Source organism: Sminthopsis crassicaudata, chromosome 4 (assembly GCF_048593235.1).
Source record: "Sminthopsis crassicaudata isolate SCR6 chromosome 4, ASM4859323v1, whole genome shotgun sequence".
In the NCBI taxonomy this organism is placed as follows: domain Eukaryota; kingdom Metazoa; phylum Chordata; class Mammalia; order Dasyuromorphia; family Dasyuridae; genus Sminthopsis; species Sminthopsis crassicaudata.
This window is the reverse complement of record NC_133620.1, coordinates 396,889,331-396,911,954: the sequence shown is the minus strand read 5'-3', so window position 1 is coordinate 396,911,954 and position 22,624 is coordinate 396,889,331. Positions and strand designations below refer to the sequence as shown.

The window sequence follows — 22,624 nt, the reverse complement described above, 5'->3', positions numbered from 1 at the left end:
CTAGTGTATTTAAACAATGGGTACTTTCCCTTATTTCCCCTCAAGCTGTGCCTGCAAACAAAATACTTTAAATCCTACTTATTGACAGTACAAGATTTAATGCATGCTATCCCGGGAAGTGCCAGCCTTGATGTGTCACACTCAATTGCAGATAATATAGAATATGTTCTCTCCCTACTGGAGACCCACTTGGGTTCACTTCCTTTTGGTATGCTAGGTCTCATTTTAGGAACTTGAAATTAGAAACACATGAATTGACAAAAATATTCAAAAATTTAAGAAGAGATTCTAACCCTAATTCGATAAGAAGTCTGAGGATCAGCTGCAAGTAGTAAATGGTATTTACAGATGCAATTAATAAACAATTAGCCTTTTTATATATATTCCATTTACTACTAAATATGTTTTTAGCACCCTATTTGAATATAAACAGCAAAATGAGTTGTATGCAATTATTACATTTACATATACAATTAATAATTCACTGTTCAAGAACCTCAATATTTTTTCAGATAGCACATTTGCTTTTTATGAAACACCCTTAGCTCTGGACATCCTGCTAGTTAAAATGAAATTCTTTTAATATTATTTCTATAGCTTAAGAGAATGATTTATGTTTGCACAATGTTAATAACTGAGTAGTTATTTTTATTTTTTCTGTGGACTTCAGCTTTGGCCAAGCTAGGGGCTACACAAAAAAGTTACCTACTGAAAATTAAAATAGCATTTTTACAGATTCTCAAAAGTTTTGAGAGCAAAACATTTTAGCAAATTCTCAAAATTTTGAAAGCAATGATTAAGAAGTTTGGCAATTACTTATTTTAAGATTGCAAGAAAAATTCCCGAAACACTAGGGATAATTCTTTTTTTTTTTTTTTTTTTTTTTGTTGTTGCTATAAAGATTTTAATCTCTTTTTAGATTGCATGCAAGTTGCTTCAAAACCCTAGGCAAATATAACTATATGGACATGTATACATATATTGTATTTAACATATACTTTAACATATTTAACATGTATTGGTCAACCTGCCATCTGGGGGAGGGAGTGGGGGGAAGGAGAGGACAAATTGGAACAAAAGGTTTTACAACTGTCAATGCTGAAAAATAACTCCTGCATATATCTTATAAATAAAAAGCTATAATAAAAACAAACAAATCAAAAAACCATAGGCAAGTGGCAGCAATTTTTGGCCCGTATTTAGAAAGTTATTTTGTTATATTTGAGCTTAATTATTGTCTTTTCTCCAAAATTATGCCCTATCGGAGCATTTGGGGAATGAGTCTTTACAACACTAGGGATAATTCAAGGAATTTTATCCCACTCTGAAAGAAAAGGAAAAAACAAACAGGTAAATAGCAACTTTTGCTAACCCTTCTTTGACTTTTATCTTGTCTGGCATCTCCGTTTACTCCCTTGGGATTAAGGGTGTAACCTTATAAGGATTGCTAATAAGATTGATATAGCCTGTATTTGCTAACTCCTCTCATCTCAGATCAGATTAAAGCTCAGATTCTGCCTCACCTGTAGAAATAGGGGAAGCAGCCTGTGGGGGCCCCACACAATCTTGCCCAAACACCTCTCCAACCTAGCTTGGGGAATGGGGATAGAGTAGGGGTCAGGTTCCATGGTCAGCATTCCCTGAACCCTAGCACCTGAAGCTACCATCAAAGGGCTATCCTGGAACCAGTCATCCCAGCCTTCATCAGGTTTCTGTCCAGCAACTAACTGCTTGAGAAGAATCTGAGTGCCCCTGGCAGCACCCAGTATGGCAGTGTGAAGTGAAAAAGCAACCCACTATTCTCTGTTTAGCTAAGTAATTTATGGCCAGTTATTTTATCTCTGCCCAATTTTCTGATTTGTGAAGATAACTAATAAAGATTTTTGTTGTGAAGATCAGAAATACTTAGCAAAAAACAAATGCTATATTAATGTTAACTGCTTTATTGAATAATATTGCTTCATATTTGATAACTTTATGTGTTTTGGGATGTGACCAACATACAATGACATTATTGAGATAAATAATTTTTGGGTGTGTGTAAATTAAATTAAACAAATTCAATTAAATTCAATTAAATTAAGGCCTCACTAGGCCTAGGAAGATAGTGTATAGAATCTCTTTCTCTTTCCTCCTCCTTCCTTCTTTCCCTAATTAGAAGGGATAAGAGGAAGAGAAAGAAAATATACATAATTCACTGAGATTTGTTATTTGAGATAATGATAGTAAAAATGGCTTTTAAAAGAACTTTAATCAAGGCCCACTAAAGAAATATATAAATTTTAATCTATTTACACTAAATTTAGTTAAATAGAAAAGCATTTCATGGCTACTTAAAAACTGCCAAAAAACAGTCTGCTTTTGAATTATTTAGAGTCAATTTCTCAGGGCTCAATCACAAAAAAAAAAAAAAAAATTGACATCTTAACTCTTTCCTGGCTCATAAAAGAGAAATGATTTGTGTGAATGAACTAAAGTTAAATGCATTTTTAAATCTATTCTATTTCAATTTAAAAAATGTATCTTGTCATCAGGTTAAATCTAAATCTGATAATTACTGTATATGGAACAAGATGGGGAGGAAGTTAAAATCTTATCAGTTTGCCTTCAAGTATGGCGATATCAAACAGCAAAGCCTATAAAAACACTAAGAATGGTTGGGGTGGCTGTTGCCACAAGCTCAGCCTGTTCCCTGAGGCCTCTGTTAACTTGCCTCAAATTGTAAACTTGCCAGTTTTCTTAACCTTTCTTTAGGATGAGCAAGATTATCAGCCCTGAGAAATGAGCCTGTTTAGGAGATATAGTAATATATATAACTAGGAAAGTATCTACTAAAAATCTATAAGTTCATTTAATGATTAATCCTTTGTACCACGATTAGTTTAACATGCAGAACAAGTTGAACAATCTCTATGTGTCTAAGTTCTGGTAAACTTAAAAAAAATTATCTAGCCCTTAACTGTGATAAGTAGAATTTGCTATTAGAGATAAAATCTCTTGGGACAGTAACTGATATTTTTTTGAGTTTTTAATTTATTTGCCTGATCATTAAGTCAGCAACCCACCATTTGAGAGAATTATTATAAGCTACTCAAAGAAATGTGACCCTGAACAGGCAGAGGTCTGTGTCTAAACAAGAGTTGGGAGTGAGATCCTTCTGACTCTATTTCCCAGTTTTGTTTCTTTGTTTCCCACCTGATAATTCCTGAATCTGATAAGGTAGAATTATAATAATTGGATATTAAACTGAACTAAAGAAGTTTTATTTTGTCATGTGTATGCTTCCAGACTGAGGCCAGAAGAACCAATTCTGATGATATTATAATCATACCTCTGTATTTTCCTCCTATAAAAATTTCTATAATCAGAGAAAATGATCAATACAATTCAATTATGTAATATCTTCTTTTCAATCTGAAACTATGTAGAATGAGTATTTGGCCTAATCATCTAGCTGTTATAGATACAAATAGATTTTTGTGCCTGTATGAAATAAAGTCCTTCAAGGTTTCCAAATTAATGTAAGAACAATTAAAATGATTGTCCATAAGACCTGTTATTTTATTGTTTATTGAAACTAAAGCTGAAACATCTTTACAAATATATTTCATTACATGAAAAGTTGTTGGCCAATCTATATTGGCCTTTTTACATCTTATAGCAATCCTTGTGGACTTGTCTATCTCAAATTATTCTAATCTCTATTTGTCAGATTTGTTATTTATTCTATATTTTGGTCAGTTACAGCTGCATTGGCCATCTTCAAGGAACTTAATCAATCATTGGTACTTCAATCAATTCCAGCTTAGCACCCTCTCCATAAAAAAAGGAGACCCTGCAGGTGACTCAGCTCTATGCTCATTCTCAGCAACAAGTAGTTTCAGAGGATGAGATCACCCCCCCTTTTCCCAAAGGGGTTTGAGGAAGAACTGGAACTGATTGGTGAATGGATCTCAAATTACCCAGTGTCTAGATGGGTTTCCTGTTACAATATATTTGGGACTTAGGATGGCACAAATTTTCACATCTCACATAGAGGATTCTATGATGTTTTTAAGCCCCTTAGTAATATACTGTACAGCATGTTTAAAAATATCCAAAGATATTTCTAGCTACAGATACTGTTTTAAGGAATGATACTGGAATACAAATCATGAAAGTGCTAGGAGGAAATATTGTATATAATATATATAGTAAAATGTTACAATTGTGTTTTATCCCAATGTCTTTTATCCAAATGTCTTCTAATCTGCTACCTATGGTTTTTATTATTGAACACTCATCCTATGTGATGCCTAAGATTAATCACTATTAGTACAGGTCAGCAGGTGAAAAGGTTTGAGATAACATCAAAAGAAAATTAGAAAACAAAAGTAGGAAAAGGAGAATGGTTAAATCACTCATTGCTGGAGTTCTAGCAACTATAGTAATTATTACATCAACTTGTTATTTCAGCTTCAGCTCCTAACAGAATCTATTCAGACTGCCCAATTCGCAAATCAATTAGCAAAAAATGTATCATAAGCTCTTATGTATTTTCTGTACCTTACTAAAGGGGGATTGAAGCATTATTCCCCAATTGCTATCATTATGTTTTTTTCTGGAGAATATACAAACAAATTGAGCATACCTGACCCATACTTGACCAAGAGGGACCTCCTTGTAGATCCACTCTTTAGTTACAATTATTAATTCCATAATAATTGGCAATTTTAGGACCAAACTATGAAAAAAATTCATCTGGAGGAATAAAATGTCAAGAATCTCACAGAAAATAATGGGGAAAAAGTGGGCAAGTAATTGGCCTAGTAGTATGAAATCTCAAAATTACAAAGCAATAATCATAAAAAACTATTAGATACTGATTAAAAAATAGAAGCATTGAGTAGAACAGATTGGTACACAAGACTCAAAAGCATTCTAGTAGTTATTTGGTATTTGATAAATTCAAAGATACCAATTACTAAGCTAAAAAGACCAACTTTATTAAGGTAAAGAGACTCACTATTTGATTGAAACTGCTGGAAAAATTGGAAAATAACCTAGCAAAATCCAAGTTTAAACTAATATTTCATACCACATACCACAATAAGCTCCAAATAAATAAATTACTTGGATACAAAAAGTCACAACACAAACAAACACAAGGGACAGAAAGGAGATACCTTTCACAATTGTGGGATGGAGAGAGCTCCTTACCAAACAAGACAGGGATAATCACAGAAGAAAATGAACTATTTTGAGTACATAAAATTAAGAAAATCTAGCAAAACAATATGAAAAAATGCATCTTTAATGATAGGAATGCAAATGAAAGCAACTTTGAGGTTTCATATTACTCCCATCTGATTGGCAAATATTTTCAAGTTAGAAAAAATGGAAAAAAATCACAAAAATCATATTGACAATCTTTTTTTTCCTCAAGGCTAGTGTAATTTTTATATTTAGACTCAATTTTCATAGTCCCTAATTTATAGAAAAGGTGGAAATAAAGAGAACAAAACCAGATTAGATCAAGTGTATGTAAAGGAAATCCATTTTGGAGGCAATATAATTGTGAAGTGATTAAAGGATCAAAATACAAGACTCTGAAGGAAGAAAAGATGCCAAAGGTGGGGAGGAAAGCTTGGACTTTATTAATATCTCAAAAAAAAAAAGGTGACCAAAAGTACATCAGTAATTACTCTGATAGGTGAATTCCTGGCTCATGCTTTTTGCTACTGTACTAAGAAAAAAATCTGCCCCCGAATCTACTTCAGCTTCCTGACATTATTTGCTTGAAGCAAACAAGTCATTTCTCCTATTGAAGTTTGCAAAAGTCAAGCTTGAGACAAATAACTGCTCCAGGTTTTATCAGCCAGTTACTTGACCTTACTGATATCCGGGTTTGTTTTCTGATCTGTAAGCTCTTATTTTCCATTGTACTCTTTGAAAAATTCCATTGTATTCATTCTGTATATGTATTCACATTCTATATAATGTTGCTGAAACTGACAGTCTAAGCTCATTGACTGATTGGCAAGTTTTCAGTGCAACCTACTCTCTGACCAAAATAAATCTACAATTCTTTCCAATCTCAGCATCATTGATTATGATTGGAAGCAATACTTGTCAGCACACTCTTGGGACAATTGTGTCACACTACCAAACCTGTTTACCCAGTCTCCTATTTATACAAACTCTTTATGAGAGTCTTATCATAAGTTATCTCCTTAATGAGGCAATTAGTAGGAGAAAGCAGATTTTTATTAGATATTCAACAATGGATCATGTCAACATCCAACAATAGAAAGATGGAGAGATTATAAACCCTTATAATGTTTATTGTTTGTTGTTTATAAAAAAAGCATTTTATTCAATTGAACAAAATCCCACCTTATGGTTCTTTTTTTTGGGGGGGGAACCTACATTTATTTTTTTAAAAATTACTTAGAACTTAAACACAAAATAGAGAAAGAAAAAACAAAAAGAAAAAAAAATAACATTGTCATGTGCACAGCAAAACATAAAATGATTCAAAATATAAGATAATAAATTTCCATTTCAAGAAAGCCTATATAATAAATACTATACATTTTGTTCAGAGCTGTCCATTTTTTCTTTGCTTTCTTGTAAATTTTCTTTTGTTCTCTGTTGTACTTTTCCCTCTTTTCCTTCCCCAAAGAAGTCTATACATAAGTGTGAATATATATGTATATATATACATATACATATAGATATCTATAATTATATAGATATATACACATATACATTCATATACATCTGTGTAAGGCTGTACCATGGCTTATTTTGTATTCTGTTTCTCTGAAGGTGGATAACAACATCCTTTAGAAGGCATGTATTTGCATTTTTTTTCTAATTCCAGCAACTTATTTCTTAGACCACAGCAATATTCTAATCCTATTCTATCTGGTTATTTTAAGTAGTCTAAAATCATATTGATATGGCTAATTACTCTGTTTTCTTTTTTATTAAATGTTTTAGCTTTACTTTGAAATCAAAGATTAATACACTTGCTTTTTCTATAAATTTTATTATTAATCATTATTATGATATTTGTATGTAACTCATTTCCTCTCTTTACTTTTCTACTTTATTTCTGCATGCTACCTTGGCTTACTATTATTTAACTACTGCTATCCTGCAAAGATTTCTCTCATCCTCCCTTTCCATTCTTTTCCTCCTGCTTTATTCCATTTTTGTTAATCTGTATAATTTCTATACTATTCCCTTATCCAGTTTCCTCCACTTCTTATTTCTTTATAAATTTAGAAGACTTATACCCTTCTAGATATATATGTAGTGCCACTGCTGATTTTATAAAACCCTTATTCATTGCAAAGCCTCTTGGGAGAGAACTTTTATCACTAAAAGGACTTTGGCTTGACCATTCATACAAGGAAGATTCAGTGGAAAAGAATGCCTATTGCCTGAATTTTAATACATATTTAGATGGATACCTTAGAGAACTTGTTGACAAATATATAAATTTGAGACAGCCAGTATGGATAAACCTATACCCAGAGTTTTTTGGGTTTTTTTAAAGGTGTAGACTAATTGATTTTGAAAAATTACCTAGCTCTTTTACTCACCTCTCATCATCCCCATGAAGCTTTCCATGAAAGCAGTGACCCATTTTTTGAATATTACTTTTTTTTTTTAACCATCACACACCTGTGGCAGCATGGAACATCACTACTTGTGAAGAACTCATCTATGAATGAGTATCACATATGAAAACAAGGAAGAGGTCTGTGTTGGATATAAGCAGACTGCAGTAAATGATTAATATGGAACTCTGAAGAACAAGAATAAAGGGTATCATCCAGGAATTGTATGATAGGAAGAAAAGATGTACTGGTCACATGACAAGAATGAGGGATAGCCAGAGTGCTCTATTGGTACCCTAACAATGTTGGGAGAAATCCAAGAAGGCCTCTAACTTGTTAGGTGGTGTCCCTTATCTGGTGAACTTTGGTGAGAATATGCACAAAAATTATAGACTAGAGAGGCACAAATTAGTATGATTTTAATTATTGAATGGAATTCCTGAATTAATGAAATCTCAAACCATTTGAATATGAAGAATTCAAAGAAGCATCAAAACATGTAAATTGATACAAAGTGAAGCAAGCAGAACCATTAAAACAATATACACATTGTACTTTAATTGATGCAAATGAAAAGAATAGGAAAAAGAAAAAAGAAAAAGGAAAGAAAGAGAATGCTATGTTATTACAATAACTTGGCCCAGTAGGAGGATTTAGAAAAGGTAATTTTCTACCTTTTTGGCAGAGGCGGTGAGGGGTGGGGGTAGAGTATAGGTGTTGTGTATTGCATATGTGTCATAGACCTAGTTTTACTCAAAACTTTTAATGTCTCTTGAAATAAATTTATTACAAAGGATAGTTTTCTTAGTATATGGTCTATACATATGTATGTTTTATATATATTCTTAGGATATATTCTGAAATGAAGGTGTTGTCAAAAAGAAATAGATTTTAAAAATAGTTTAGAAGAGGCAAATTCCAACTCATCCAATACAGTACTTTATTTAACAGTTAATGAATATTTGTTGACTGAATAAATGAATGAGACCAACAAAGTATAGTCAGAGAAGCTCCTTGGAAGTGCTGGTTATTTGAGCCAACTTTGAGAAATTAATCATAAGATTATAGATTTAGTGATATAAGTGATATAAGATAATACAACAGATCATCTCATCCAATCTCATTTTATAGATGAAGAAACTAGAGAAGCGACTTGACCAATAACATGCTAGGAATTTAAATTCAATTCATCTGACTCCAAATTCAGTCCTCTTTTTATTGTTTCAGTATGATTAAGAGATGAAAAAGCCAAAGGGAGTAAGAGCAAGTATTCCAGGCAAGAAAACCTGCAGGAAGATAGTAGGAATAAGCAACAATGTTGGCTGGAAAATGTCCAAACTAGAGTAGAGAGTGGATATAAGACAGTGTATATAAAAGGATCTGTCTGTACAAATAGAAATGCAGAATAGTTCTAGTTTTCAAAACAACCTCAGGAAGTCTTAGTCTAACTAGTGGTTGGAATCTTATGATAACATACTAAGAGCAGTGAGAGTTTAGTCATAGGAAGGGAGGTGAAGTGGAATAATGTTATAGATGACATTTCCAACTACAAAAGGAAGGAGGAAATTGCTTCCATTGGAACCAAACCACTGCCTCTGTGAATCATAACCTCAATAAGAGTAGAAACCTTGAGCCAACACTTTGGCAGACTGAGTAGCTGAAGAACACTCAAAGGTTCTGTTGTAATTTCAATGTGATTCTCTTTAAAAATCCACATCACATTGAAATATGCTTCTCAAAATAATTATTCTTTCAGTATTGACAAACTTTAGAATTCTGATCTTTGCATTGACCAGTTATGACTTTGAATTTCTAATCTAATCAGGGTGGTGGATTATAAGTATGGAATGGAGCATATATTTTTAGGTATAACTAGTGTGGTGATTTATTGATTTGACTGTAGTTATTTACTACAAGAACAATAATATTGATGGTAACTGGAAGGGATCATTAGCAAGGAACTTTAAAAAATACAATAATAAAATATTTTAAAAACAAAAAAAAAAGTTTTTTCCTCTAGTTTTTTATGGTTTTTTGTAAGAGAGTGTGGCAAACAAGAACTTTATTGAAAGCCATGTCTTCTGATTAGTTCAATGTACTATTTTGTTTTCTTTAGTTTTCCTCCAACTATAAATACAGTTTGATTAGGTGGCTTGGCAAAAGTGAGGAAGATCATTCTATACACAGATAATATAAATAGATGCCAACTGACCAGACTAGGCAGAGACATCTTGTATTCTTCCCCCTAACTGTTTAGCAGAACATGGAATAGGGAGTCCCTCAATCATGTCCTGAGATCAGTAACACTTGGTCAATGGACAGGATGGCTGGTGAGGAGTAGGTCTTCAGTTGGAAGGGGCTGCCAAATGCCAGTTGATACTCAGAGTAGTTAGAGGGGCATTCTAGAATGGATACTTATTGCTTGAAGTCCCTGGAAGAGGTTGAGATGGGCATACTGGTCTGCCCATACATTTCTCAGGGTCTTGTGAGCAAACTTGGATAGTACCAAGGCTGTCCAGTGTATGTCTAAGTTGTATTTGGGGTTAATTTTCTTTACTTTCTCCTGAGTCAGCTGCTGTATTGGCTCTCAGAAATTGGCTCTCTCTAAAACCAGGCTTGGAGTCTCTAATGTGCAAGGTCAGCTTTGGGCTAGAAGAGTCCATAACCATGTCTGGCAAATTTTTTCTGGCAAATTTTTCTTAAAGACCTACATCACATCCTCATCAATGTCAGACTAGACTATAGACTTCATGAATGGATACTTTATCACTTCTCGAAGAAAGCCCATCCCCACCACCCATGATTAGCTCCTTGTCATGGACTGGGATGGCTTTAGAGGGGCAAGTTGGCAATCATCTCCTGGTATGAAAATGCATCCCTTTCTGTGCACTGGATGAAACCATCCAGCAGCAGGATGTTGCCATGGGTCTTACTACAGAAGAGCAAGGTCTTCTGATAGCAGAAGTGCTGGTAGTGGAGCAGCTAGTCTACCTGTAGGAACATGGTCTGGCCTAGCCACAGGCTGCAAGTCTCCTAGAAATAACTCTCATGGATGACTGGGAGTCTAGGCTCCATGATGTGGCTGAAGGACATGCAGATTGTGGTTGCTGCGGCATCAATGCTCACCAATCTGTGATTCCTAAATGCCTTGCTAATCCAATTATTGATTGAACAAGGAACAATGTCACTCAAGCACTGCATTACTTAGGCACAGCTCTGATAATGAATCACGAATCTATGGAGTGAAATAATCCATAGAAATATAGGGTGCCTTTCTTGGGACAATATCTCATTAAATGAGTATCTATAAATGTAACCCTTGTCAACCCCAACCCTCCCCACCACCCATACAGTCTAATCATATGATTTAAACTTATATGACTTAGAAGAGTCTCTCTGAAATGTGCTCCCTGAATTCCTATCTCTCTCTTGTGGCCCAATATTGAAATGAAGAAGAAAAGTGGATTGTTTTGCCATCAAGAAGTTGGGCAGTGTTTTCAATGCTGTAAAGTTACCCCGACAAAGAACTTATAAGTCATATGAAGAAGAGAGAAGTAGGTATTAGGATGAATATGGAAAATCTTCCAAGAATAGTATTAGAAGTGTTAAAACTCAGAGCTGTGTCTGGGGAGGGGGAGTGGGAGCTAAAGAAAATCACAGGTTTTGTAGGTATTTAGGAGAAAGAAATCTAAGAGAAATAATAGGAGTGCTCTCAGGGCTACTAAAAATGGCAAAAGAGATTTTCTCTTCTAAGGAGAAAGATGACTGGTCTGGAGATAATAATAATAATAATAATAATAATAATAATAAAAGGCCAACAGTAACTGGATTTTCCAAGATTATGATTGGAATTAGAGAACACTTAATGAATTACCCGGGCCAAAAGCCATCATGAGGAAATGATCTGTGTTGTCCCCTAGGGGACAAAGGCAAGGAGTCAGGAGCTAGAATATTCTTATTTTTGTTTCAGGATGCAATTGGGGCTAAGTGACTTGCCTGGGATCACACCGCTATGAAGTGTTAAGTGTCTGAGGTCTGATCTGAACTCAGGTCCTCCTGATTCCAGGGCCGGTGCTCTAACCACTGTACCATCTAGTCTGGAATGTTCTGAAACTGCATTCTTATAGAAGCAATTAACTCAGCTAGGCAGGATGGTCCTATAAAATGTGATTTGACTTTTGAAAAAAAAAATACAATCTGTACATTTTTTCTCTAGTGATACATCTGTTCCATTAATTGAAAACCAGTAATACTAAATTCAAAAAGAAAGGCTAAGTTTGGAGAGGAGCAAGTAGTCCAGTTTAGCTGAACACAGAATACAGAATAATAATAATAATATGCCATAAGCCTGGAAAGTTAGTCTGGAATCAGGATGTGAAGAGCTTTGAATGTCACACTAAGAAATTTGTGGTTGATTCTAGCAGTAATAGGGAGATATGGAAGCCCAAGTAAACATTGTGAGATTTAGGATCTGAGCTGAAGCATCATCCATAAGAATCTACACTAAAGGTCTTAGTACAGCAGTTACGACCCTTCTAACTTAACTACAAAATGAAGGTTTACTTTATGACATGTGAAATACCTAGAGTATGTTATGGGGGCTTCTATGATGCCCATCCCTTTTAAGCTCACAGAAGATAACTATTCAATGAACTTGACCAATTTTTGAGGGTTAATTAATGCTATGACTCTGGCCTGTCTGGGAAAAAAATGCAAAAATCTTCCTTAATCTTTCTTCAGAGTTTTTCTTTAGCAATAGATGGATTAGAGACCTGTTTATTTTGTGATTAATAAAGGACAGAGGTGATGGGGATGGAGAGTTCCAAATTTCCAACTATGACACTTTTGGGTTCAGATCATTAGCCATACAAAATGGAAGGATTTGGGAAATTAAATTAGCAGAACTAATAGCTTGGCCATGCATTGAGCTTCCATGAAATTCCCTTCAAGAAGCCCCACTACTGACATTTTCAGCAGTAACTAATACACCTAATCAGTTGGGAACTATCTGCATAGTTTCTCTGATGTGCATTTGCTCATTTCAAATAGGGCATTAGGAAGATGCAAATATATCAAGAAGTATTTTACCTGGAATACTGGACAGGCTTTCGATCCTTGAATTCTCGTAGTCTTATATAAGACATAGTGAATAGAGGCTTGGATAGGGAAAAAAAAAATTGATGTAATAGGTGAATATTTGTGTTTAAATTAAAAAAAACAAATTTTTCTATTAAAAGATATTAAAATTCAACCTTAACCCTTCCTAGTTACTTCATAGAAGAAAAAGGACACAGGGGATGACTGGCCTCTTCTAGGAAATAAGAATATTCCTCTTCAAAAATACCTAGGGAAGAACACAAATGGTAAGGTATGTAATAGCAAAACAAAGGCCAAGCCACAAATACACATTGTATGAAGACTTATTCTATTTTTTAAAAGTCTGTTTTTTTTTTTTTAAAGAAGTCTGGTTTTTTTGTATAAATTAAAAGTGATTTTACACTTGATGAAATATTCATCCTTTCATTTGACAAACAGGTATTAAACACCTATGATGGACAGGACATTGTCCTAAGTGCTGAGATTACAAAATCAAAAGCCAAGTATAGTTACCCCTTTCACATTCCAACTTTCTCCATTGCAGTTTCGATATATCAAGGCTCTGCATAAAAAATTAAGTGGAAATCTTGGGGGAGTTTTGTGGAAACCACAGATTATATGCAAAATCTAATATATGACAGAAAATTTAGAAACTCAGAAGTGCATAATTATTGTATTACATCAACATATTTTATTTTTTAATACCATGATAGTTCAGACTTCTCTGTTTGAAGGGAGAACCAAAAAATTTGATGCAGATTTTCTGGATCATGGGGGAACTGCTTCCCTAATCCCTACAAAATGGAAGATAACCATAATTTCTACCTTCAAGGAATTTACATATAATTAAAATTAAACATCCAGGTACTTTGGTATGTTTATAGACATACCCAGGGTAGGAGACCTGCTTCAGGAGAAAATATTTTGCATTTGTTTACTAAATAGGTGAAAACAGTCCATCAGCCATGTAGATAGAATAGGATGCAGCTTCCAAACTACCAGACTGGGACAATCTCTCTCTTTCCAGATGTATCTAAGGGAGATAAAGATCTTATTCTCCTACAACATAGGGATTACAAACAGAGGGATGAAAGGGAGAAATTCCTTTCCTTCCCTTCTTTTGCATCCTATGGCTCTGACAGACTTGTGGTTTTGTTCTGTCCCATTTGTCCTGTTCTATTCCATGCTTTGAGGCATGGACTTCACACTCTAGGCGTGGCTACAGTTTAGTCATGGTTCCAGGTTGGGTGTTGTCCACAGCTCAGCAAGATAAGCTCTGAGAATCTAAAGTGCATAGACTGTGAGGACTTTTAGAATTAGTTAGTCAATAAGCATTTCTTAAATGTCTCCTATGTGCTACACATGAGGAAGAAGAGTTCCTCTTAGACACAGCTGTAAAGACAGAGAAACTTCTCAGTCTGGTATAGATGTAGCCTGTTAGCTTTGCAGTCAAAAGAAAGAAACTGTTCCTATCTATGTGGTAAGAGAACAGAGGCTGTCTTCTCCCAGAAGCAGATTTCTGACATTTTCCATATAGATATCTCCATATTAAGTGTGTAAAATAAAGACCCATTACATCTGCCTAAATAATTATAATTCACATTTGTACAGCATATTAGGGTTTGGAAATCACTTTCACAACTCCTTGAGGTAGATAGTATAAAATTATTCTCATTTTACAAAGAAACTGAGACTCAGAGACATTACTTGAGTTGTTCATAGTTATTAAGCTAAGGAGACTAGATTTGAAGCTAATTAGCTCTCTCTTGACTCTAAGACCAGCATTCTTTTTGATAATTGATGTCCTGAAACATTTTCATTTCAACAGACATATTTAAATTTTTTTTCAAAACATTTTCATTTAAAGTTTTGAATTCCATTTTCATCCTCCTCCTCCTCATTATCATCGTCATCATCTCCCAGGTTTCTTCAGGCCCAGATTGCCCTATCCTGCAACCTTATTCCTCAAAGCTTCCTTGATTCCTTGATCAGCATGCTCACCGTTCCCTGCTGTCTCACTCAGTTCTTTCCATCCTTCCAGGATATTGCCATTCATCACTACATATAGCACCGTAATAGTTCATCTGCTCAGACATTCTTCCACAACTTGCCATCCTCATCTCTTCACCCTCCAGGAATATTTCCCCCCATTTTAAACAGGGCTGTCCCTTGTAAATTTTTTTTCTCTAAGGCAGAAGTTCTTATCTTTGGGTCTGTGAACTTATTTATATATACATATGTATATATCATATGGGGTACATGTATATATGATATTTATGGATCTTATTTAAAACTATAATACAAAACTTTTTTAATAGTTATGTAAGACATATGTATATGTAAATGACATATAAGTATAACTAGTTTCCTTTTAAAGCCTATGCATTTTATTTTATGCATTTAAAACCTTTTTCTGAAAATGGGTCTATTGGCTTCATCAGACTGCTGGAGGGGTCCACAAAAAAGATTAAGGACTGCACCTCTAAAAATCATGTTTTCATAGAAGCAAAGAACTCTGCTAGGCAAGGGTCTGCCTGTACAATGTGATCCATTTTATAAAAAATATACAATTCACATAGATCTTCTCTGTAGCACACCTGTGTTGTTAAGTGAGGCACAGTTGTATTCAATTCAAAAGAAAAATCTAATTTCTCTCAGGAACTAAAAGAGGTTTTCCATTAGCAAGTTAGCAATAAATTCTTTGACAACCCATAAAACAAACTAAAAGACAGGATGGTCTTTCATCCTATTTAGCCTCTTCTAGCTCTTCAGCCAAGGGACACTAGGCCAGAAAAGAGGGCAGAGAATGCTAAGAATTCCACCATTTCTAGATGTATAACTTTGAACTTGGCTGTGGGTATTCTGAATGTGAGCTCCTTATCCAATGATCATACTGCTGGAGGATCTGAATGGTATCAACACTTTGACATTCATGCTATATATAATAAAGCCAGAACACAAAAGAAAGTTTCAGGTAATAGATTCTTCTTAAGTTCTCTGGGGAAGCCAAAGACAACAATTAAAAAATGTTGGTGAAGTCTATTTGTTCAAACAGCAGTTGAGCATATTCTACCTCTCACCTCCATGCCTTTGCTAGACTGATGTTTCCATCCCAAATGCACTCTGTCTTCCACTTTTAGTCTTAGAGCTCTAAAGCATTGCCTCCTATAGAGACCTTTATTCCCAATTCCCAGATCTTGATAAGTCTTCCATTGATTCCCAGGAAAAATTATTTTTTGTTTACTGGGTATATGTTTTGTTTTTATTTATAGATGCTTATGTTTCCTCCAATGGAGTATATGTTCTTTTGCTTTGTTCTCGAGAGCCTGGCACATGGTAGTTACTTAATAAATGCTTATTGTATTATCCTGTGTACACATGGACAAGAAACATAATTTCATGGAACATCTCATATTGAATAGCTCAAAATAAATATTTATAGCAGGACTAGGTATAGATATACTTCTTGCTTACACTTTGAAATGTTGTCTGGGGTACCCTCACATTTCTTGCCTTTTGATAGCAATCAAGGCTTTGTGTTATATAGTATATATTATTGGAAATGTGTGGGGTTAGGGTAGGACTTTTTCCCTGACACTAACATTTATATAGTAATTGTTTTGCACAAAGCATCACAAATGTGTTGAAATGGGATAGTTCATGAAAACATCTGACCTGGGTAGGATCCTGGTCATCCACTAAGTACATCTTCCTCAATACCCCCTTACTCTCAGTGAGTTCCTGCCTCTCTCCAAAATCTTCTATCATGAGAATCTCTTACTATAATGTTTCTTCCTTCCTTCCTTCCTTCCTTCCTTCTTCTTCTTCTTCTTCTTCTTCTTCTTCTTCTTCTTCTTCTTCTTCTTCTTCTTCTTCTTCTTCTTCTTCTTCTTCTTCTTCTTCTTCTTCTTCTTCTTCTTCTTCTTCTTCTTCTTCTTCTTCTTCTTCTTCGCTGAGGCAATTGGGATTAAGTGACTTGTCCAGGGTCACACAGCTAGGAAGGGTTAAATCTGAGACCAGATTTGAACTCAGGTCCTCCTAACTTTAGGGCTGGTGCTTTATCCACTGTGTCACCTAGCTGCCCCTACTATAATGTTTCCCTACCCCCCCACTGACTGTCTCCTACTCTTTCTGCCTCCCTGTTAAGGTTACCCAGTTCAACTGCATTTATCTTCAGTACTCATTTCACAGGATTGTTGAGAGGACATCTCATGAGATAATGCTTGTTTACACTTTGCAAACGTTAGATGTCAATTATTATTATATGTACATTGTTTGTCCTTTATTCTTTTTTTTTAGCAATATTTTTAGTTTTCAAAATCTATACAAAGATAAGTTTTCAACACTCATCCTTGCAAAATCTTGTGTGTCCTTCATTTTTTAAGAGAACCATGACATCAGGGAAGTGACGCCATGACATGTGAGTGAGATGAATTTAAATGAGCATGGGCTGTACAAACTCACCAGCCGCAGGCACATAGGGAAGGGAGAAAAGGGACAAAGTATTTTAATAGCCCCTATGATGTTCCAGACAACTGTACTGAGTACTTTTTACAATTATTACTTCATTCGATCCTTACAAACACCTTGGGATATATGTACTATTATTAGCCCCATTTTACAATTTAAGAAAATGAGACAGAGATAAAATGACTTGTTCAGGATCACAGAGCTGAATTTGAATTCAGGTCTCTTCCTGACTTCAGGCCCAGTACTCTAGCATGTGTCTTCCAAAAGGGAGAAGCTAGTACCAAAATGGATTAAGCTATTGCTTAATCACTTAATTTCATGATTTAAACCTGAAAAGCAGGCTGTTTAGTAGAGATCATAGAACTGGAAGAGATCTCAGAAATCCCTCCCTCATTTAATATGACCTAATTCCCAGATGAAGCAATTTGCCCAGTGTCATACAGAAATTAAGTAGCAGGGCCTAGTATTCACCCCGTGTCCTTCAACTCCAAATCCAATGTTCTTTCCATTCTGCCTTGTCTCCTAAAGTTGATTTTTTCATTCCCAAGAAAGAAATGGGTGGAGGGATGGGGGACATTGGCAAATAAGTTCCGTGTACCTGGAAATAATGTCTTCCTAATAAAGTTGGAATTGACTTTGCCTTTGAGGTTGGAATATTTTGCCAGTGTCTAGAAATTCTGAGTCACCAGTCTTTGGAATAAAGAAATCATTCACTGGTTACCAAGTTTTGTCAGTCATCAGAAGCAGTCCTGGTTTGCAACACTCCACCAACAGCATCAGTGGCAAACGGTCACTGAAGTCAGAGGGTTGGGGCAAAGTCCTTGGAGAAATAGCAGATAATTTGACTTTCAAAAAAAACTAATATATATTGACTGGGCTTATTTACCATAGAAATGGGCTGAGAGAGGCTGTCTGGTCACTCCCTCAACTAACTCAGAATTATCAGTTTTAGACATAGAAAGGCACTCAAGGACAGCTAGGTCTAGAAAGCCATAACTGGAGTCAGGGAAGACTCATCTTTTTGAGTGCAGATTTGATCTCAGAGACTTCTTAGGTATGTGACCCTGATCAAGTCACTTAACCCTATTTGCCTCAGTTTCTTCATCAGTAAAAATAAGCTGGAAAAAAAATGGCAAACCATGCCAGTATCTTTGCCAAGAAAACCCCAAATGGGATCACAAAAAGTGAGACATGACTGAAAAACAACAATAACAAAGAGAACTCAGAGGTTTTCTAGTCTAACCTCTTTAGAGATGAAATGACTTGATCACAAGAGAAAGTAGCAAAACCAAGATTTAAAAGTGGGTCCTCTGTCTCCAATCAACTGTAATATTTTTTTATTTGTTTATTTATTTATTTAGCATAGCACTTTCTTCTGTTCATTGTCAGTCAATAGTTCTACTGAACATTAGACCTCTATTTCATAACAATAACTCACATTAAGATGAGGCTGCACAGGGTGGGGTATTGAACTTGGAATCTGGAAAACATGCATTTATTTTCCACCTTTGGCATTTACCATGTGACAATGAACAAATCATTTAATCTCCATGAACCTTTTATCATTTGTAAAATTAAATAGTTAACAAAAATATTTATTGTGCACATTGTGTCAAGAACTGTGCTAATTAATCACTACCAATGACTGTAGTACTTCCCTCAAATAGCTATTTAGGATAAAATTTACATATATATATAATATATATATATACACACATATATATACGTATATATATGTATATGTATATGTATGTATATATGTATATGTATGTGTATGTATAATATGTATATACTTATACAAAGATATTTATGTAGATATATACACACATATATGCCATCAAATAATTATGGAGGACACACACACATATACCTTCTCACACACATCTGTATACATATGTATGTGTGTGTGTATGTGTGTATATGTGTATATATATATGTATATATAAAGCATCTTTAAGTTATAGTAATTATACTAATTGCTATTGACATCTGTGGTACCCATCTTATTTAAGATAAAATTATAGACATATATATCTATCTGTATCTATATCTATTTTATCCTGAAAAAATAGAGGAATTTCTCTCTCAGTCCCAGTCTCAGACTCTCTCTGTCCCTATCTTTCTGCCTCTCCCTCTATTCCTCATTGTTTCCTTTTCCAGTGGATCCTTTTTGTCAGGCAATCTGAGATGAAGAGTTATACAACTGGGAAATATCTGAGACTGGATTTGTACTTGACTCATCTTGACTCCAGACCCAGCTACTTCTTTATGAGCCATAGACACAGTCAAATAAGTATCTAGACCAATAACTTTTGGTGCTGTATTTTAAGATCTCACAGCAACCTTGTGAGGCAGTCAGCACTTGTTTGTTGTTCTTGTTTCAGTTGTGTTTCAGTTCTTTGTGACCCCATTTGGACTTTTCTTGGCAGAGATACTGGAATGGTTTGCCATTTTTCTTCTACAGCTACAGTGAGGAAACTGGGGTAAGCAGGTTTAAGTGAGTTGCCCATAGTCACACAACTGTGTAAGTATATTTCAGGTCAGATTTGAGTTCAGGTCTCCCTTACTTTATACCATCCAGCTGCCCAGAAGTGCTATTATCTCCCATTTAAAGTACAGAGAAACCAGGGTTTAGAAAAATTAAATTAAATGTCAATAGTCACACTGCTGATCTAATAAGTTGAAACCTCAAATATAAAGTCCAATTCTTCCTTTCTTTATTCTAGGCTGCGTTTTCTCTATTCTTTCTCGCACAAAAATATAATCTGTAAGAGGAAATTGCAAATATTTCCACTTTTATTCCAACTGACTCATCATTCAAGTTATCCAATTAGGCCAAACTGACCACCTAGTTGTAGACTTTCCTCCATGACACTGCATTTTCCATTACCAGTTTTCTTTGCATGGGCTGACCACCATGTCTGGAATATGCTTCTTCATATCCCTAGTTTCCTTTAATGTCCAAGTCAGATGTCACTTCCTGCATAAGGCTTCTTACTCACGTAGACATCAGTGCTCCCTACTTTTTGAAATTATTTTATATTTTATTTACTTCATATTTACTTATGTATACCTGATATATATTCAAAAGTAGGTTGTAAACTCCTTTAGGGCAGAAACTATTTTTTGTCTTCTTTTAATCTTTCAAATTTATAATTATTAATTTTTATGTAACATATATTTATAAAATATAATGTACAAATTTATAATAAGACATTTATAAATAATTTAAATATGTAAACAATCAAGCACTTATTATACACCTAGTATATGCTAGGCACTATGGAACTCATAGTTTAATGGTGGAGAAAACATGTAAATAACTATGTACAAAAAGCCTAAAAAGGAGAGAAAGCATTAGCATTAGCATAATGCTTGACACTTATTATTAAATAAATTTATTTAGGTATTTAATAAATGTTTGTTGTTGAATTGAAATGGTTATAAGCTGCTGTGAATGTTTTAATCAGTCTTACAAAATGTAATCACATCCCAAATCTACATGAGACAACTAACACATGACACTAACTGTTGGGTTTCACTGTTATATTTATCATCATTTCCATATTCTTGTCAGCCAGTACTACATAAGTGTTTTCTTCACCATCACCACCAACATCTTTCATCTCATTAAAAATATAGATTATTATTCGTTGGTTGTAATTTTAGTGATTGATTCTTTTTCATATTTTCACACAGCGAATTCTTCCAGAACCAAAGCAAGCCCCCTGCCTCAGAGGAGATAAAACCCCAAGATTTAATTTTAGCTTGATCCATATTTGAGAATTATATCTGCATTGGTTAGGAAGTTGTATTCCTTGTCCTCTGAAATTAAAACTTATTAATGAATCTACTTTTTGTTTTTAATCACTGCCATGAAATTAGCCAGCTAGAGTAGTGTGTCAAACTTAAATAGAACTCTGCCCTTCATATTAACTCAGAAAATAAAAAATAATTAACTGCATTGGATTGTACTTTTAGTTATTTTGGTTAAGCAATCCCAATTACATTTTAATTTGGTTTAGGCTGCATTGGGGGATTTTGCTGGCTCCAGCTTGACATTGCTGGCCTAGGGGTTTGGAATGAGCAACAGGTTTTTTTTTAATATGGCTTTTCAACATGCTGCATTTGGAGAGAATATTTAGAACTCTGTAGCAATTTCTTCAGTGTTTATCCTAATTGTGAACACCATAGAGCCATACACTGTTATCTAGTATTACGTGAATATGGGTAGGATGCATGGAATCACAGAGGCTACCAACTGAGAAAGCAGAGGGTCCATGGCAGAAGCCTTGGGTATATGTACATTTAGGGAGCATGATATAAAAGATGAATCAGCAAAGGAGAAATGGTTAGACAGGTGGGAGGAGAACAAGAAAGTTGGGTCATATGAACTCAGATAGGAGAGAGTATCCAAGGGGTAATCAATAGTGTCAAATGCTGCAGAGAATACAGGAAAGATGAAGGTCCAGAAAAGTTCTAATTCTCTTCCTACTTCCTCTGGCAATGAAGAAATCATTAATAACACAAATGAGAACACTTGCAGTTGAAGGATGATGCCAGAAGTCAGATTGCAAAGCACCAGCAAGTTATAGAGAGGAGAGGAAGTGGAAGCAAGGAGTGAAAATAACTTTTTCCAGGAATTCAACTGAAAGGGAAAAGAGCTTGATAATCTGATACACTGATTATTTTATTTGTTTTATTTTCATATTTTGTTTTCATTTATATTTATATTTTATTTTCATACTTTATTTCCATTATTCATTTTATACTTTATCCCTATTTTCAGTAAAGCTGAAACAGACAAAAATTAAGTGATTTTACTGAAGTCACACAACTAGTAAGTATCTGAGGCTGGATTTGAATTCCAAGCCAATATCTTTTGTGCTGCTTCTAACCACTATGAGTAATCTGGGATAGATTACCTTTCTGGTTACTAAAATAAAGTCAGAGTATTTTCTCTCCAAAATATGGCTAAATAACCCTGATTCAATATAATGTGGTGTACTGAGTAGGAAGCATATTAATGAAATTTGACTCCCAGATCTTCCACTTTCCCTACTTCTCTAGAGAAAGAAAATGAAGGAAGCATAAGCTTAGCTTGTACCCTTCAGATAAACTATCTGATCCAAGCACAAATTTTATCATCTGTTTTTTGGGGGGTTGTGAGTTTTTATGTGTGTGTTGTAAGTGGGCTTTGGAACATTATGAACGGCTGACAGATACAGACCCAGACCCAGACCCATAAAGAACCCAGCCTCCCCTGTTACTCACAGATCCTAAGTTCATAGACATATCTAAAAGGCAACATATAGGTCAGGAATCCAGCCTTCTGAAGCTCAGAGAATAGTCATTTGTCTTCTAAAATTATTTACTATAGGGTTCCTTTAAATAGCAATCCACATCCTCTGTTTTCTATACCCAATTTTCTTTTTTTGGTTCAGTCC

At 34.7% G+C, this 22,624-nt stretch overlaps 1 protein-coding gene across 2 annotated transcripts in view; it reads right to left on the bottom strand.

Annotated features, from left to right (window-relative positions):
- The window catches only part of SPMIP3 (sperm microtubule inner protein 3), a 34,746-nt gene that overhangs the window by 11,480 nt on the left and 642 nt on the right, over positions 1-22,624 (bottom strand). Inside the window, exons 2-3 of one of the 2 annotated variants that reach the window (XM_074262541.1) lie at positions 12,863-12,954; positions 12,699-12,766 (exon numbers count right to left, since the gene is read on the bottom strand). In XM_074262541.1, coding sequence (XP_074118642.1) covers positions 12,699-12,754 — 56 coding nt within the window. In that variant the 5' untranslated portion in view covers positions 12,755-12,766; positions 12,863-12,954. The remainder of the gene's footprint in view (positions 1-12,698; positions 12,767-12,862; positions 12,955-22,624) is intronic. The other variant, XM_074262542.1, reaches the window with a different exon arrangement.